General features: G+C 35.1%; 1 protein-coding gene across 9 annotated transcripts in view; it reads right to left on the reverse strand.

The window, feature by feature from the left end:
• The window catches only part of LOC115216751 (rho GTPase-activating protein 21-A), a 402,000-nt gene that overhangs the window by 21,141 nt on the left and 361,167 nt on the right, over window positions 1-19,692 (reverse strand). For 8 of the 9 annotated variants that reach the window (XM_036506766.1, XM_036506767.1, XM_036506763.1 and 5 more), the window contains 3 exons: window positions 17,911-17,961; window positions 2,457-2,564; window positions 1,058-1,193 (listed from right to left, as the gene is read on the reverse strand). In XM_036506766.1, the coding sequence (XP_036362659.1) occupies window positions 1,058-1,193; window positions 2,457-2,564; window positions 17,911-17,961 (295 nt within the window). The remainder of the gene's footprint in view (window positions 1-1,057; window positions 1,194-2,456; window positions 2,565-17,910; window positions 17,962-19,692) is intronic. The other variant, XM_029786300.2, reaches the window with a different exon arrangement.

Genomic DNA, 19,692 nt, shown 5'->3' on the forward strand with positions numbered 1-19,692 from the left:
GCAAAAGACAAAGGTAAAAACTTTATACAAGGAATATAGTAACTTTCATGATGAATATTAATATCATTGAGGCATAGCTTTGTGATTAAGAAATTCGTTTTGTAACCATGTGGTCCTGGGTTTCATCTAATTGTGTGGTACCTGAGGTGTCTTCTACCATGGCCTTCAGGAAAATCTAAAACTGGAAATCTGTTTTCATATATATATATGAGAAGAAAATGGATGTAATAATAAGGGGAAACTCATGGTTTTCGCTCGTATGCCTTTAATTTAATTAGATAATTGTTATCTAATTAAATTAAAGGCATATTAGTGAAAACCACAAGTTTCCCATTGTTATTACATCCATTTTCTTCTCCTATATAACCTAAACTACAGTCTGCCAACCAAACCACCTGCTACCGTACAACTTTACAAAAGACTGTACCTAACCAGGTAATAACCAGGAGCGACTTTGGATTTAATTATCCCTTAGAGGTATTAAACCCCTCTAACTGATACCTACACTGCACTGTGTATGTATGTGTATATATATATATATATATATATATATATATTGGCACGTAAAAGCACCCACTACACTCTCAGAGTAGTTGGCGTTAGGAAGGGCATCCAGCTGTAGAAACTCTGCCAGATCAGATTGGAGCAGCCATCTGGTTCACCAGTCCTCAGTCAAATCGTCCAACCCATGCTAGCATGGAAAACAGACATTAAATGATGATGATGATGATGATATAAACAGGTTTACTGAGTCATATCTTTTATATCAAACATATTTGCTACAATAAATGCCAGACTGAAAAATGTAATCAAAGAATACACACATAAGGCTATCTAGATAAGATATATGGAAGTATATCAGTGTATAAATGTGTTGTAAGGTGCTGCACTATTGTGCAGTACAGTGTGTCATAGTATATATATATATAGTGTTAATGTGCCATTGTATACATAGTGCGCCATAGTATGTATGATGTGTCAATGTGACATAAGGCACACTGCTGTGTAATAAAGGGTATCAATGACATGATACTGGGCAGCAGATAGAAATACTTACAGTTTATCTGGAGTGATGGAATTGAATTTGTTGATGGACTGCAACGGTGTGTTGAGATCTGAACGTTCTTTAGCGGTGGCCATAAGATAGGAGGTACGTCTCTGTAACTTGACAGCATCTTGTTCCGGGGACAAATCTGCAGAATCATAAAACAGTTTATTGACATTTTTGGAGGGGGTAAAAGTTAATGATTGATTGCTAGGGGTAAAGATTGAACGAGTGATTAGTTAATGGTTAATGATTGGTGGAACAAAGGTTATTAATTTCTAGTTAAATAGCATAAGTAATTATCTGATACTTGTGTCCAAAACAGACATTAGTTATGAGGGGACAGTGCTCTTCACCTCCGCTGGCTGGTGAGACTAATGTCAAGTGACATTTACCACGAAAGGCATCAAGCAAATTTTGGATATACAGAACTAGGATTTTGGTTCTGAATTCTACATTTATGTTAAGAAACATGTCATCATTGAACTCCAAGTAATGTACCATGTTATAGGTGTTAAACTCCTGGTCAAGTACTATATTATTAACAGTGCAGTATGGATTAAGTACAATGCTACCATGTCAGAGTACTAGGTTAGAGATGGTGAGTATTAGGTATGAATACCACAACTTCTACTTCACAGAGTCAATGGATACTTCCAATTATAGTAGAACAGGTATGAAATATGATACTTTTACGAATTAGAAAACATTTAGCAGATCAACATTAATGTAGAGTATTGTTTAGTCACAAGACATCTCTAATAAAAGAGGCCTATGATCATGACATATGAAGGATGAAAGGCAAAGTTGGCCTCAGCAGGATTTGAACCAGGGACATGCCGTCTAGGTGAGCAAGGTAGGCAGTGCCTATCTTGGATAAAATAGATTGATAGCAACATTTTCCTCTCATGGCAAAATATGTACCTAATTCAATAAAATTATGAAGGTTACTCTGATTACTATGCAGAAAATGCAAAGTATTTTATTTTTTTGTAGATTAGGTAGGCATAATTCGCTTCTGCTTTTCAATCTCAGTATTTAAGCCACACAAGCTGCGTACACTCCTCCAACACAGTTTTCTTTACATGCTATAAATCTGCCTTCAACTCAGTCGCATGCCTATGTTTTGCTTATTTATTTTTGTGTTTTACTACACATAGCTCACCAACTGCCTACCCTGAATAATTACTGATGGCACGCACCTAATTTGAACTCAGAATTTAGATACCAATACAGCCACTTTCTTCAGAGTTCTGATTCTGCTAATCTACCACCATTGCAGCAACAATAATAATAATAAATCCTTACTTGCTTTAGGCTTGAAATTATGTGGGTGGGAGTTAGTTGATTACATTGACCCTAATGCTTAAGGAAGAGGGGAGAGAGAGAGAGAGATAAAGAGGACTCTCACCTTCAGTCTTCTTACGTAGAGTGACTTGGTCTGACTCAAAGGTGCTATGTGAGAAGAAACTCTCTTTGTTTTCTGCACAACTGGACATGTTGAGCAAAGTGCTGTCAGCTGCAATATAAATAACATTAATAATGATAACAATAACAACAATTACGCCAGTAATGGTGAAATTTACATAGCAATTCAATGGTTATTAACATAAGTTGTATATAAAAATTCCAGTACAACAACAGTAGTAGTAGTAGTAGTAATAATAATCCTTTCTACTATAGACACAAAGCCTGAAATTTAGGAGGAGGTGTTAAGAAAATTATATTGACCCCAGTACTCAACTGGTACTTAATTTATTGACCCTGGAAAGAGGAAAGGCAAAGTCGACCTCAGTGGAATTTGAACTGAGAATGTTGCGATGGGCGAAATACTGCTAAGCATTTTCTCCAGTGTGCTAACAATTCAGCCAGCTTGCTGCCTTAATAATAATAGTAATAATAATAATGATGATGATACTACTACTACTACTACTACTAATAATAATAATAATTAATTCTTTTATTGGCCACAAGGGCTGACAAAAATTAATTAAAACATAAAGGGACAAAACAGGATGAAAGGTTACAAAGTGTTTTGTCCGTTTGTAAAAAACCATGTAAAAATTCCAATTCCCAAAAGGGGGAGGCGCTTCGAAAGGTTACTCGTGGAAAAACCCATAAAAGCCATGGATAATAATAATAATGGAAGATACTTGGCAAGAAATGAAAACAAAATTGAAAGAAGAAGAAAAACATAATAATCCTTTCTGTTATAGGAACAAGGCCTGAAATTTGAGAGGAGTTGGACGACTTGATTACATTGACCCCAGTGTTCACCTGGTACTTAAAAGACTTTGAAAGAATGAAAGGCAAAGTTGACCCTAAATGGGCCTTTGCATGCAATCAAAAGATCATACATAGGTGACCTCTAAAAGTAAAAATAGTGCCGCTTGTTAGTGGATTGAGGGGTTGTCTTAGGGTCTATATGCCATAGAAGGGGCTGACTCAGAGCAAGAGATAGATGGATGCATGTATGTGTGTGTGTGTGAGAGAGAAAGAAAGATAGAGAAAGAGTGTGTGTGTGTGTGTGTGTGTGTGCGCGCGCAAGTAGGGCTGTAGAGTTAGTAAACAAAACCTTCAACTCTGATTCCAATTCTGACTTCTCTTTTGTAATTTTACTAATTCTATACAAATTAAAAGCACACAACATACATGACCAAAGGTGAATAATCAGGCTACTTTTTAACACTCTAACCTGTCAAAATTTAGCATTGCTGGCCTATAACTATGCTGTTTATATTTTTTTTTGTTATATAATAAAGGAGTTACAAACAAATATAACACAAAAGTAACAAACTTAGAAAAAAAGAGACTGTTTACATCAAAAGGCTATAACCATTTTGTTGTGGAAAGATATCCACCTTAAATTTATTTACTCTTAACTGTGGAAAGAGGTTTATATATCAATCTATCTTTTGTTGAAGAATGTCATGTTTGTTGAAATATGTCAAGTTTATTGAGGAAACATGACTTGCAGAAAATACCATTTCTATTTTTTGGTAGATATTTAACATCATTACCAGAATAACCATGAAATTTGATTTCACAGTTAAAGGGATAAGGTAAAAGAATTTTCAAAGAAATAAACTATAAAAATATTTTAAAAGAAAATCTTTCAAGCATTTTTGTTCAACCAGTTCAAAAATCTAAAATACATCAAAGTTAAAACTAAAAATCTGAACACCCAAAGTAACTTATCTCTTTAGCATTTAAACCAGCGATATGTGTTATGTTCAAACTAGCCAAATAGTCTCTTACAACTATCCTACGATGTCATACTAAAAGTAAATACAAGATAATGCATGATTAATTCAAAACAATGTGAATAAATAAGCATTACATTTGACAGAGTAGTTTGAATGCTAAAGGGTCAACAAATGACTATTTTAAAAGAAATAAACTCAATGAGATACATAACCCTTCCTTTTTGAGATTAAAGAATCGCTTTGAATAAGTGAAATGAAATGAAATGAAATAAAAATTATGTTGTAAAATACTCAAAAATGTATCCTTAGGAAAATGAATTGTAGAATCACTGTATATAGAATACAAGGTTAAAAGTCACCTGATAGAGCAGCTTTTAAGCTAGCTCCTTCATGCATTGAGTACATATTAAGTTTTATTAAGCTTGACCAATATTTTTCAAGTAATGAACCGTTTTCATCAAAACAATGATACAATTTGTCGACTTGGAACTTATTGCAAAACTGCATGATAAACAACATTTTTTTTATCTTCCCATTCGTGGATTCACTACAAATTTTTTTTTTTATCTAACCTCTTTCTCTCTCTCTCTTTCTGTTGATTGTTTTCAACCATCACCATCATAAGTACTACCACCATTGCCACCACAATTGCCATACACACTCCATTCAGACTTCTGAAGCCACCACCATCAATACCTTCGTTTTGGCATTTATTATTATAGAAGGGTCAAATACAAAATCCAATAGTAAAATTGTCTAACATCTTGTTCTTAGAAGCAGAACTGTTTCTAATAGAACTTTCTTAACTCTGATATGATCATTTTCATCCCAGAAAATAATCAAATTAATATCTGTGGAATTGGACATTTTTTGGTGCTTTATATTATAACTTACACTTAGTTTGAGTCAGAGTCAGTAAAAAATGTACTGACTCTGACACCCAATAATTGCTTCCAGTTCTACAGCCATGAATGTGTGTAACAGAGTGGACAAATATTTGTTTTAAAGTTTACAAGTTGTGTATGTGAGCATGTATAAATGCGTGTGTGTGTACACTAATATGTAGAAGTGTGTGTGCACTAATATGAGCATGTGTGTGTGTGTACAAATACATGTGTGCTCGTGTGTGTGTGTGTGTGTGTACAGATACATGTGTGCTCATGTGTGTATGTGTCCAAATATGTGTGCTCGTGTGTGTGTGTGGTTTCTGAGGAAACAAGATAAACCTCTCTTACATACAGAATTACTTTTAACAAATAAAAACCAGTTCAATATTTTATGTTTCCATGTCAATACAACTTGAACAAGGGTCACCTGGTCTGACCCTGTCTCCACAATAACAACGACAGAAAAACAAAAAAACAAAACAAGTAAAGCTAAGGTGTATGCAGAACCAACTTACCCCAGAACATGTGTAAAATACCTGAGGGATTCCACACCATTATGACTGAAATTGTTGTTGAAGTGTTGAAGGATGAATGTAATGTGAAGTATCAGCACTGCACACATTGAGGTAGTGGTAATAGCTAGCACAAGAAATCAATTCAACTACGAACATCCAGGATGTGGTTTGCAAGTGGGACAGGAATTTAAGGAAAAAGTGGGTCAAATAACAAAGTCCGGATATCATACAGATGTTAGGAGATTTGGTTCAACAAGACATTTATATTTTGATCACATACACAGACAGAGATTCTCACGTGCACACAGACTCACATACACACAAACAGAAAAACATGTGTGGGTAGAGAGACAGAGCTGATCCTGATATACAAAAGATGGAACAGTCACAAAATTTCAGTCCCAAGATTTGCTGGATCAAGGTTAACTTGAGACTAAACAACAACACACAAATAAAAACAGTTTGTGAAATAGGTTATAAATATACTGATTTTAAATAATATTTGATATTCAGTTTTACTTAAAATGATTGTTAATTATACATGGGAGTACATATGATTATATATGGGATGTATATATATATATATATATATATAAATATATATATATGAAGGCAAAAATAAAACTGGTTCTCTATGTTATTGACTTTGTGCCATGATAGAGATCAAATAAACATTTACTGCTAATCTTCACACGATTTTGAAACAAAAAGAAATAAAACTGCTGTTTGTTTTATGAATCATACCCGTATGATAATAAATTTATGAATAACAAGTTTTTCAAGACAACCAAATCAAACATTAATAAGAATTTTCCAAAGCTTTAAATTATACTTTTTAAAATGTGTGGTGCAGCCAAATATTTCTTGTGCACTGCTTCAGAACACACTGATACAGACAGACAGACAGACCTACTGCTGACATGGATCCTGTATGTGTCCTCCTGAGAATATAGTAACCCTTTCAGATATTTGTTTGAAGGGGGTCACATTTATAAAATAATGCCTGTTGTAAATATATGCAACTTTGTGTTTACAACAGTAGAGAATAAAAATTTTATATATGTAGTCACATATGTAGACATAATAATGTGCACAGGTGTACACACACACACACAGATAAATGCAGTCACATACAGTCATATTGTTTTTAGGAGCTATTTTTAACGAGATGTAAAATAGGAGTTGCTGAGAAAGAAAGGTAAGTCAGGGAGTGATCCAAATCTAAATTTAGAATTTAAAGACGTCCTGTTTGAGTTTTTATGACAATGAGATTATTATTTATTCCAAGTAGACTTGTAAACAGGGAAAAATAATTAGGTAAAGAAAGTCTCTGCTGTTCCTGTCTTTCCTAATATGTCTTTCCAAAGTAAACGGAGTAAAATGAAACTATTTATGAGTAATGAAATTTCTCAATTAGACAGACTAAAGAAAGATGACTATTAGTTAATTATCAATTCATGTCTAACATTAGACTGTGATAACAAATTAGCAAAGGACACAGAATTAATCCAACTGATCCTAGCATTTTATGTGGTAGGAGGTTTGCTTCCTAACCACATGACTCTGGGTTCAGTCCAACTGCATGGCACCTTGAAGAAGTATCTGCTACTATAGCCTCAAGGCTGACCAACACGTTGTGAGTGAATTTGGTAGACAGAAACTGAAAGAAGCCCATTGTATACGTGTGTGTGTGTGTGTGTGTGTGTGTGTCCATCTGCCATTTGACAATTGGTTTTGTGTGTTTACATTGCCATAGCTTAGTGGTTTGGCCAAAGAGCACTGGGGCTGATACATCTGACTTAAAATTCAAAGCAGAGCCCCAACATGGCTGTAGTCTAATGACTGAAACAAGTGAAATAAAAATAAATGATAAAGTTAAAAGCTTTGTCCTTATTACTCTACAAGTATTGACTCAAGATGCACCAATCTTTGCCAAATTTATTCATTTCCTGTCATCCTGTTTCTTTAGGAGTCTTCTAGAATAGACTGTCAGTTTAAAAAAAAAATTTATTTGTTGCCACTGAACCTCTGGACATTCCAATGATTTTATAAATTTATCAATACCATTTAGTTTTGTTTTGAGATCCATTTCATTGGTTTCCATAGTCTTCGCACAGAATTTCCAAACTCCTAGTACAAACTGGTACTAAATTTGACTTTGAGGAAGCAAAAGGTAAATCCAACTTTGGAGAATGTAGAGAAAAGTAGCTAAATACGGACGTTCCATCATTTCTAAGATGGCAGTGATGATATTAAATTGTGTAAATGAGTATGTAATGTCAAAGCAGAATCAAAGTAATTGTAAACATTTATTTGAATAGCAAAAATATTTGTCATTAACAAATCTGCATAGCAATCAAAGCATGTGGCTCTGAAGATAATGGCTACTGCAACACTAGGAATATTGGATTATGCAACAGATTCTGGACTCCAGAAACTGTAAAAACTACAAAGCGCAAAATTTGGAAAATATTTTGAAATGCCATGTAATGAGTGTATATTTTAAGAAGAGACAGTCATAGGGAATTATTAGGTGTTAGGGAGAAGCTTTCAATAATGCAGTTTTCAATGTTACACATCCATTGTTAACATGCTGAGAAAAATGGTGAGCATCATTTCTTCCATCTTTACATTCTCAGTTCAAATTCCACCAAGTTTGACTTCACTTTCATCCTTTTGGGGTTCATAAAATAAGTAGCAGTTAAGCACTGGGGTCACTGTTATCGATTTGCCTCCTGAAATTGCTGATCCCATGCCAAAATTTGAAATCAATATTATACACCTCCTATGAACTGAATTCTCCATATGTAAAATAAAAAAGATTGACTTAGCTGACTAAATCCAGACAAAATGGTACAGTAAAGACATATTTGTGATCCAGGACAAACACAACATTAGACATATCAAGTATTGCCTATGCTATATTTGAAAGAAACAATACATTATATTAACCAGGATGTCCTATATTACTCTCATGAAAATGTACTAGGAGACACTATGATGTAACCAAGGTGATCTACATGCGCCTACACATCAAATTTCAACTGTTGCAAGAAAAAAAAAAACTCTCTGGTACTTAACTAAAACCTCCAACTGTCCCAGAAAACAACAATAAAAAAATACTCGTGCTTGACTGGCACTTCACAAAATTGACCTAAGTAGGATTTGAACTCAAAATGTAAATGGAAAGAGATGTTATGAGACATTTTGGTAGAGTGCTATACTGATTCTATCAATTATCACCATCTTCAACAATAAGGTTGTTTTTTGTTTTTATAAAAAAGACACAAAGCCAGTAATTTGGTAGAGTAACATTTGATGATGTCCACAGTAGTACTTGCTCCAAGACATTAAATATCAAAGTAGACTTATCATGTTGGTATGCAAGCTAATAAACTAATGCTGGCTGGGTTCATGCAGTCAGTAAAAGTCTCAAGGAGTACAATAGCCAACTGTGCGAATGTAGATGGCCCTTGCTTAACACAAGGCAAAATGACTACATACACACGCACACACACATACACGTGTGTATGAGTGTGCTGTTTTAGTGATAGACATACACTCACATATCTTCTATTTTTTCATTTGCCTCAGTTTCATATATCAATCTCTTTTTTGTTGCGGAATGTCATGTTTGAAACTATTTGCTATTGAGATATGCTAAAGTTTATTGAGGCAACATGATTTGCAGAAAATACCAAAATAACAATTCTATTTTTAATGAATTTTTTTTTTGGTAGATATTTACCATCATTACTGGAGTAACCATGAAATTTAATTTCACAGTGAAAGGGCTAAAATAACAATGCAGAGGTGGCCATGTTAGCAGAGCTGGTCACATTTAAACATCTATTAATAAGAAACATAGTTGCAGATGAAACAGAATTACAGAAGTTGTGGAATATCTGAGATGTAATAGTGAAAGTATGGAGGCATCTAAGGTAGTAGCATTTCGTCTGTCTTAACATTCTGAATTCAAATACAGCTGAGGTTAAGTATCATCCTTTTGGGGTTGATAAAAGAAATCACCAGTTGAGCACCGGGGGGGGGGGAGATGTAATTGACAAGGCCTCTCCTCTAAATTTCCAGTCTTGGGCTGATATTTGAAACCACCACCACCATCATCATTGTTATCAACATCATCATCCAGCCTATACCCAAATAAATGATGTATGATTTTGATTAAATCAACTAAAGAGAACAGAGCCTTTATGTAATCTTGACGTCTACAAGAAATAGCTGCCAAATCTCCCTTAAATCACATCTTGCCAACTTAAAAAAGAAAGAAGTTCACAGTGGATACATGTCTGAATACATGGTCACAGCTGGAATACCCTTGAGTAAAGGTCAGATGGATCAGAATTAACCTGTAACTAAGCAACAGCAACTATAGCCACAACTATACTAAACAAAAGCCAATGAAGCAGCCTATACATGGCCATTCATCCTGCTAGAAACAGCAGCCAAATCTTACCATTTAAAAAAAAAAAAGAAACAACACATTTAACATAATTGTAGATATACAAAAAGGCAAGATGGTTACAGTTTTACTAGATCAAGATTGAACTGGTGTTAAACTGTTGTATATAGAGATATCAACTACCCTGGGTCCAACAGTGGTAGAGGAAGACATCCTATGAATATACACACATTGCTTATCTGTTCACCTTTCAATCTCATCTCCTTGACATCATAGGAGAGGGTGGGGGAGTTGATTCACTGCCCCCGCTCCACAGGAATGGTGCAAACAAGTAAACTGATAAGTTCAAACAAGTGGTTTGTTATGTAATGTAGAAATATTTCTACACACACACATGCGTATTGTGTGTGTGTGACCCCACATACATATAGAAATATATACACAAAAATATACACCACATCAAGAGACGTAAGACACAAATTTGTACAGTTGTATATATACAGATATCCATAGTAAGACACATACATAAATACACACACACACACAAATACACATATATATATACACAGGCACATACACACTAAGAAAAAATGTTACATCTTTGGAGGGAGAGAAAGATGTTAATAATTAATGACAGACACTAGCTGAGAGATAGGGAGAGAAAGAGAAAGCAGAGAGGGGAGTGAGAGAAAAAGAGGGAAAGATGGAAGGGAGTGAGAAGGAGGAAGGGGAGAGAGAGACGTGCAAGGTATAATAATAGAGAGAGTGTTAAATGGTGTGAATGTTCAATCCCAGATGATGTAACTTTGGTAAAATGAAAACTGTGATGTAGGATGGGGAAGTGGGGGGGGGAGAGGTAAAGTTATTTACTCACATCCCCCCCCTTTTTTTTGCTATACTACACACAACAACGACGATGACTATTACTACCATCAGATAAGAGTGGGAGGGGGAGGAGAGAGCAGAACCTGTTAGGACTTTAATGCCCATATTTGTACACGGCACCCAGAATAGGGAGGCAGTGGGAGGTTTGAATGTAAGCACAGAGTATAATTGAACTATTTAGCTGAAAGTGGTGGGTAGATGCAAAGGTGGGAGAGGGTGGTGAGATGCAGGGTGTTTCTGCTGGTTGAACTATGAATACACACACACACACATGTATGTATGTATATATATATATATATATATATATATATATATATATATATATATATACAAACTAGCAGGAAAAATGCGGGTGCAGAAGTGATAATATTCTTAACTGAACCTGAAAAAGTACATAAGAAGTGGAAGCTTAAAAATATTGCAGGTTGGAATTTGCATTTAAATAATATTACTTCTGGGTAGATTCTGGGTGGAGAAAAAAAAGTAGGGAAAAGATCGAAGTGGGGTATGCACTTATGCAATATGTTGATCATGTGGTTAGATTTGAAGGACCAGTTTCCTTACTCCAATGTCCTGTCTCATGTGCATGCTTATTTAAGATCAAAACCAGTGGTTTATACAAAGCCAAATGAAGATAAATGCTGGGCACTCTTGGGAAATAGAGATTTATTGGTCAACTTTTATAGAAGACATAAGTGTTAAGGATGGTAGGCTTTCAGGGTGTCAAGTATCCAAGTATGTTGGATTTCCAGAGTTTCATAAGCATAAATCCTGAATTTTTGGCTCTAGAGAAGATGAATTTTTCTTTTACAGTGAAAAACAGTAGCCCTCACAAAAATCACAAGACAATTTGTTGTTTCAGATCTGACAAGATACTATGTTCTATTTAATTCCCACTAAGTAGAAGTGCATCTTAGTTGCTCTTGGTACCTCAACGAGTTCATATTTCTGAATACCTAACTGTCAGCTCAGCCAAAGTCGGTAAACCATAAGAGGAAAGTAGCCGAAAATCTTAAAATTTTGAAAAACAGAATTCATCTTCATTATATGAATGTTTGAACTCCACTCCCATCATCCACCATATTTAATTTTTATAGGGAGCAGATACAAAAAGTTGCATAAAAAATTGTTTTCATATGGGAAATTAGAATCTAAAGAGGAGATACTTTTATATATTTGAATGAAACAAAATGCTACACCAACTTCAGCTGCAATATTTTTAAGTATCCACTTCTTGGCCTGAATTTTACCAGTTTCAGTTAAAAATATCATCAGTCCTGCACCGGCCTTTTCCCTGCCAGTCCACTCTTTTTACAACCAAAAGTTAACTGCTATTGAGACAAAACTTAAAACAGTATAAAAGACAAAAAAAAAAATTGAAGCAGGTGGTGAGTGTCTTTTTAAACCCTTGCCTAGTCCCAGTTTCCAGTGGGGACAATCATCAACAATGTCTTCTTGCCTTCAATGTTCATGTAAAGAGACTTCAAGTTCCATTGCATATATTTTTGAAATAAATATCATACTGGTGTTTTCATGCTGGAGGATATATCACCACTCAGCAAGCCATTTCCCATCTGACATACTGTGTACATAGACCAGACAGTTGCGACATTGTTGCTGTGGTAGGACAAGGTCAGGTATCTGTGGACCAGATAAGACCTTCTAGTTGGTGGTTAAGCCAGAACACACAATGTTTAAAATTAATCTCAGCTACTGTAAGTGGAAGGCATTGAGACACTCTGGTCTGGAGTGGGCTGTTCTACAGCTCACTGCCATAAGTGTGCTACACTGCTCTAAATTGTTTCAGGCAACCAAAATGTCAAATAAATATTCTTACTGAGGTAGAAAATGTCTTTGAAGTTACTCCATTCCTCTTTCCCATACTGCTTTTAAGTACTATGACAGCTTTAAACTTGTCTTTACAGGATATAAAATGTTGAAACTCTCAGTATAAGTTGAATCCTAGAATTGTAGTGTTGAAGCCCACCAGTAAGCACAGTGTTTTCCAGAGAAATTAAAATTATGAAGTAGCAGGTCTTGAGTACAGAGGACTGGATGTATATTATTTTTTATAAATATAGACAAATGTTAGGAGTTTGTACACCTGATGATTGTGCGACAGTATCACATACCTTCATAGCACACTTTCAAAAATTGTTTCCATCAATGATGAAATTAATAGCAGAATTATCATGGTGAGCATGAAGGTGAAGAAGGACTTTAGCACCAAACCAAGTTGAAGGTTTACAGAGTTGTCCTGCCAACTTTGTTGTTTGTTCATGAGGTGTGAGCATTTATGCCAAGAAATTCAACAAATTCTACCTGAAATGTCTGTGATAAAAGCTGTATATTAATTGGCAGGACAAGGTCCTAGATACTGAGATCTTCAATCATACAATGTTATCTAGCATCTATACTCTCCTATGCAGAGTCCGGGTGCACTGATCTGGTTACATTGTCAAAATGAGCAACAAACAACTTCTGAAATATATCTTCTATGGCATTTTCCAGTCAGTGGAGAGTGCAACCATTACTAGGTTCTTTTCAAGTCAAACTCTCCTACTCAAGGCTGTCTTAGCAGTATTAAAGGCCCTCAGGCAAATCAATGCACTGGATCCTGAAATTGCCTCAAGACCAGTGAGGACCCTGGACAACTGCCTAGTGTGCCTATGCCTAAAGACAGCATGGACACACTGGACACACCAAAAGAAAGATTTAAGCAATAATTCAGAGTCAGGGCAATGTTACCGATGGGAGATCAGCCTGGTGTAGTCTGATGATGGAAGGGGCATACAATTGGAGCTGACAGACTGAATAAAAGAGGAAGTTAACCTGCACATTGGCAAAAATAAAGGACTGGTTAACCATTCCTGTATACACCTATGAGTGATATCGTGGTCATCATCCATATGAATATATAAACAAGGTATGTGTGTGTGTACTTTTAACACTTTAGATCAATCTACCAATGACCACAGCTTCTGATTCTATGAAACAAAACCTACTTTAAAATGTTATTTAAACTTTCAGCCATAATTTTATCTGAGAACCTTTGTGTTATAATAGCAAAAACCAATTTTGTAAATCCTTTAGTCAATTTCTTTATAATCTTTGAAATTAATTGAAGCATTCAGGCTGTGTATTATATTAAAAATGTGGCCAAAAATAATGATCATGTATTGTCTCTTGGCTCCAGGGTTTTAAGGAGGAGCATGAGATGAGTAATGGATTAGAGCCACTCTGCTATCTCAGGGGTCTGTTAAGAGGGCAGTTGTGTGTATGTTTGTATGTGAGTGTGCATGCAAATTTTTGTAAGATGTGTGTCCAAGTATGTGGTGCCTATACAGAAGTATGCGTATCTTTGCAGCTGTTTCTGCCATAAAGTTCCTCAGAGAAACTTTTAAACTAAGGAAAAAGTTAATTGAAATGGTTTTCTTGGTATTACTTTCAGAAATGAAATATTTGAAGTCTTTTGAAATATGAGAATAGAGTTGCTCTGTACACGTATCATTGCTAGCAGTGTAATATCTACCTCATCATAATGACTAACAGCTAATTAATGAACGGTATTCTTCAAACAGCAGGACATCAGATATTTTTTTTGCTGTTATCTTGTAACTCTCGCATCAAATTTCAAAACATCATGCAATGTATAACGTAGACTTTCTTTTACTTAGATAGATAACACAGATTATTTTCGGAGGAAAGGAATGAGATTGTGTAACAAGCATGCCATTCTTAAGGTCGTTAGTACTGTATACATAATGGACTGATGTCAGTCAACCAGAGGATCTTCACTGATGCATGGTCACTCCAGATGTGACCATTTTTTAATGTGCCATATGTTGACATCATACATTCAAGACTATTTTATCTGGTATAGTAATCTATTTTTAAAGATAGTAGAGTAAAATTGTAACCCTTTAGCATTCTGATTACTCTGTCAACTGTAAAGCTTATTTATTTACAATGTTTTGAATTAATTATGTATTATCTCATAGCTTCAAAATTTCAATGTTGTGATTAGAATAACATTGTAGGATAGGTGGGAAAAGCTGGATCTAGTCAGTTTGAACATAAAACAGGTTGAATATTTTGGACGGATATGGCCAGTTTAAATGCTAAACGGGTAAGGAAATAACACTTATTTCCAGCAGGCTGAACCAGAGACTGAAAAATATAAAGGCTCTGTTACACTTCACTCTATGAATGTCTGTGTATACACTTCAACCTATAGAGTAAAACTGCATGTCAGAGTGTGCAATATGGTTATTAGCTCAACAATAGCAGGGTATAACTAGAACAATAAGCCTGGGATTACACCTAGTTGTTTGGTTAATTATGTATACACTATGAGTCTGATTGATCAGAACTAAACTGGGACTACAACATCAACTAGCTTGCAGACTCATTTGCTTGGATCATACCACTGGTTTTATAGCATTTACCAATAAACCAATTTCATGTAGTAGGTAGGAAGAGTCCTATATTAAGAATTCAACAAATTCCACTCAGGCTATGGTAGAAGACAATTGCTCAAGGTGGCTTGGGTCTAATGTTTAGAAACAGAATCTCATGTTTAGACACAGCATGGTATTTATACAGATTATTATTTAGGTATTGTGTTTAAGCAGCAGACTAAAATTAGAACCCTATTAAACAACAAACTGTAAATTTCATTATTATTATTATTATTATGGATTCATTTTTCTGTGTTGTCATGGACTGGATAGATGTTTTTTAGTGTTTTAATGACTGGATGCCCTTCCTATCACCAATCCTGTTAGATGTCTCTTACAATATGTAGGGATATGATGCATCTGTTATAAAACACTGGGATGTTTGTAATTACAATGTTAATTCTTTTTACATTTAAATATAAATGAACTTCAGGACCAAGACATTTTGTCAAGGGACATTTAGAGAACTAACAAATCAGGCAATAGACTGACCCTTGTATGAGGGTCACTAAGATATTATAGCTTTACTGAGGCTAGAAATTGCTATTTATAGCCAGGTCATCCATGATAAGTAGATCTTCCAGCCATGACCATTCAGTCTGTCAGAAAGTGATGTGTCCAATGTGTCCCTCCTTTTTTTTAACATAGTAGAGTGTGACTTGAAGAAGATTGGGTCATGTTGACCATATCCCTCTTTGGTTCATGTTGTTACAAGATGTGTGTCAGATGGTAAGTTCTGACATGCAATTTACACTTTAGCACACAAGTACATACATACATACATATAAATGGACATACACAAAGATACAGACATATGTAGATGTACACATTCATACAGACAAAGGCACATACACAAACATACAGACACACCCGCATGCACTGATATATTCATAGATATATACACTTACAAAGATACTTAGACACATAAATATACATGCAAAGATGCATACAGAAAGACACATGCATACAAACACACACACATACATACATGGACAAAGGCACATACACATAGACACACACAAACACATATGCAAAGACACACAACTCATACACATACACAGTGAGAAATGTCAATAATTAATTTGTTAATGTTATTTAATGACTAATTTGTTTTTATATGTGATGATTAATTTTATGTACATCTCATGCAGCACATCATTCCTTACCACCCACTAGCTACCCAGGTATACATATATACTTGGGTGTGTCTTAGAGCAACACAATACCCACTTCTATCCTAGAATTTATCACTTCAAACATCTAGAGATCTTCAGTGAAATAACAAACAATTCATCGTCTTCAACAGATTCATGTTTGGAAGCTTACAAAACTTCACACAAGCTTTTAAAATGCTAATCCCGTTTTGGGTGGTAACGGATAAGAATGGTAATGTTTTGAGGAAGGAATTACAGACAGGATTGTCCCTGGTTTTTGATAATCTGAGTGATGGGTTTCCTTGTCTGGAGGAGCTGAGATAGAATGGCAATATTTGGTGGTGTGGTAAAGGAAGGTTAAATTTTTGTAATTTGATACAGTTTAAGAAATACAAAATAAAAATAATAATAATTAACTTCAAAAGTTTTACTTGTTAATTTTGAAAGGAAAAAAATACAATAGTTTTAAAAAGGAAGGAAAATGGAAGCAAGATTAAGAAAAACAAAACTTGTTGAAGTTAAAAACATTAATAATTCTGTGAAAGAGAGAGAGAGAGAGAGAGAGTTTGGTAGTATCAAAGACAGCTGAAATAGGAACATAGAAAGAAGAAGAGTAAATAAAATATTTTGTATAAATAAAACAGAGAAGTTGCTTGGTTACATAGAATGCTTAGAGGTTTACAGCAGGATTTATCTATTTATTCTCCAGAGATGTATGTTCCCTTCTACAGATATGTGTGTGTGTGCATGTGTTATCTTTCAACAGATGTGCATATTACCAATCTACAGACGTGTGTGATACCATTCTACAGACGTGTGTGTCTACAGACATGTTACCATTCTACAGGCATGTGTGATACCATTCTACAGACGTGTGTGTTACCATCCTACAGATGTGTGTGTTACCATCCTACAGATGTGTGTGTTACCATCCTACAGATGTGCGTGTTACCATTCTACAGACGTGCGTGTTACCATTCTACAGATGTGCGTGATACCATCCTACAAATGTGTGATATCATTCTACAGACATGTGTTACCATCCTACAGACAGGTGTGTTACCATTCTGCAGATGTGTGTGCTACCATTCTACAGACGTGCATGATACCACCCTACAGACGTGTGTTATCATTCTACAGACGTGTGTTACCATTCTATACATGTGTGTTATCATTCTATAGACATGTGTGATATCATCCTACAGATGTGTGATACTATCCTATAGATGTTGTGATACCATCCTACAGATGTGTGTGATACCATTCTACAGTGTGTGTGTGATACCATTCCAAAGTCACTACAAGTGAAGGCTACAAGAATCTAATTAAAAGATTTACTTGATTTAATTCGCTTAAATATTAATGTCTTAGGTGATGGCCTCCAGGTTGCTGCAATGAAACACAAATATTCAATAAATAACAATAAAAAAATGGTGGTTTCAAATTTTAGCACAAGGCCAGCAATTGTAAGGGAGGAGTGAAGTTGATTACATTGACCCCAGTGTTCAATTGGTATTTATCTTACCCCCCCCCCCCAAAGGATGAAAGGCAAAGTTGACCTTGGTGGAATTTGAACACAAAATGTTAAGACAGACAAAATACAGTTAAGCATTTTGTTGGCATGTTAATAATTCTGCCAGATTATCACAATACTACTACTACTAATAATAATAATCCTTTCTACTATAGGCACAAGGCCTGAAACTGGGAGGAGTGGGATAGTCGATTACATCACTCCCCCCATTATGCAACTGGTATTTAACTGATTGACCCCAAAAGGATAAAAGGCAAAGTCGACCTCGGCGGTGTTTGAACGCAGAACATAGCAGCAGACAAAATACCACTAAGCATTTTGGCTGGCATGCTAATGATTCTGCCAGCTTGCCACCTTACTAACAATAACAACAACAATAATAATAATCACACTATGGAATAACAACAGAAAAAAGATGGTATAGGCACATGCCAGAAAAGGTCACAGAAAATGAGAAAGCAACCATACTACGGGATATGCCAATACATACAGATAGAGAATTGAAGGCCAACAGGCCAGATATAGTTGTCAGAGAGCATCAACAAAAAATGCTATCTAATTGATATATCAATACCAGCAGATGACAACGTTTCTCTAAAAGAAATGGAGAAACTTTCAAAATACAAAGACCTGGAAATAGAGGTAACTTGAATGTGGAGTCTAAAAACAAACAATTCCTATCAGAGTAGGTGCATTAGGCATGATAAAAAAAACATTCAGACAAATACACAAAAACACCAAGACTAACATATATATATATATAACATACAGAAAATAGCACTACTAAGCACTGCACATATCCTACATAAAACACTTTCAATACAGTAACCATAAGAGCATCACAACAAACCACAGCACATACCCAAGGCACACAGAGCTGCATTCGGTAGTGCACGATAACAATAAAACTACTGAATGATAATAATAGTAATCATCATCATCACAATAATAACAATAATGGTTTCAAATTTTGGCACAGGGCCAGCAGTTTTTGAGGAGAGGGGATGAATCGATTACATCAACCCTAGTGTTCAACTGGTACTTATTTTATCAACTCCAAAAAGATGAAAGATCTTGTCAAACTCAGCGGAATTTGAACTCAAAATCTAAAGACACACAAAATGCCACTAGGCATTTTGCTCGACATGGTAATGATTCTGCCAGCTCCCTGCTGCCGTAGTAGTAGTAGTAGTAACAACACTTTTAAATACTATGGCCAAATACCAGGAAACCTCAAAATATCAGAACTACAGAAAATTATTCTCATGGGTCCTGCTTGTATCTTAAGGAAAACATTCTCAACCTGAAAATACTTGATTTTTCTAAAACTTCTTCAAAACTGAAATATTACAAATTCAACAGAATCATAGCTCTCTGATTCTAGTCTCCTTTCTCTACCAAATATCATTGTTAATCGCAATTGACACTCATAGTAAAACGTTCACTGAAGTTTCTGAGTGAAATCTGGGAGGACTTGTATAAAACAAAGCAACTACAAGGTAAATAATAATAATAATAATAATAATAATAATAATCTATAATATAATGGACAAAACTGCTTATTAATTAGGTATGTAACAATTACT

The sequence above is a fragment of the Octopus sinensis genome, linkage group LG10 (assembly GCF_006345805.1).
Source record: "Octopus sinensis linkage group LG10, ASM634580v1, whole genome shotgun sequence".
NCBI classification, from domain to species: domain Eukaryota; kingdom Metazoa; phylum Mollusca; class Cephalopoda; order Octopoda; family Octopodidae; genus Octopus; species Octopus sinensis.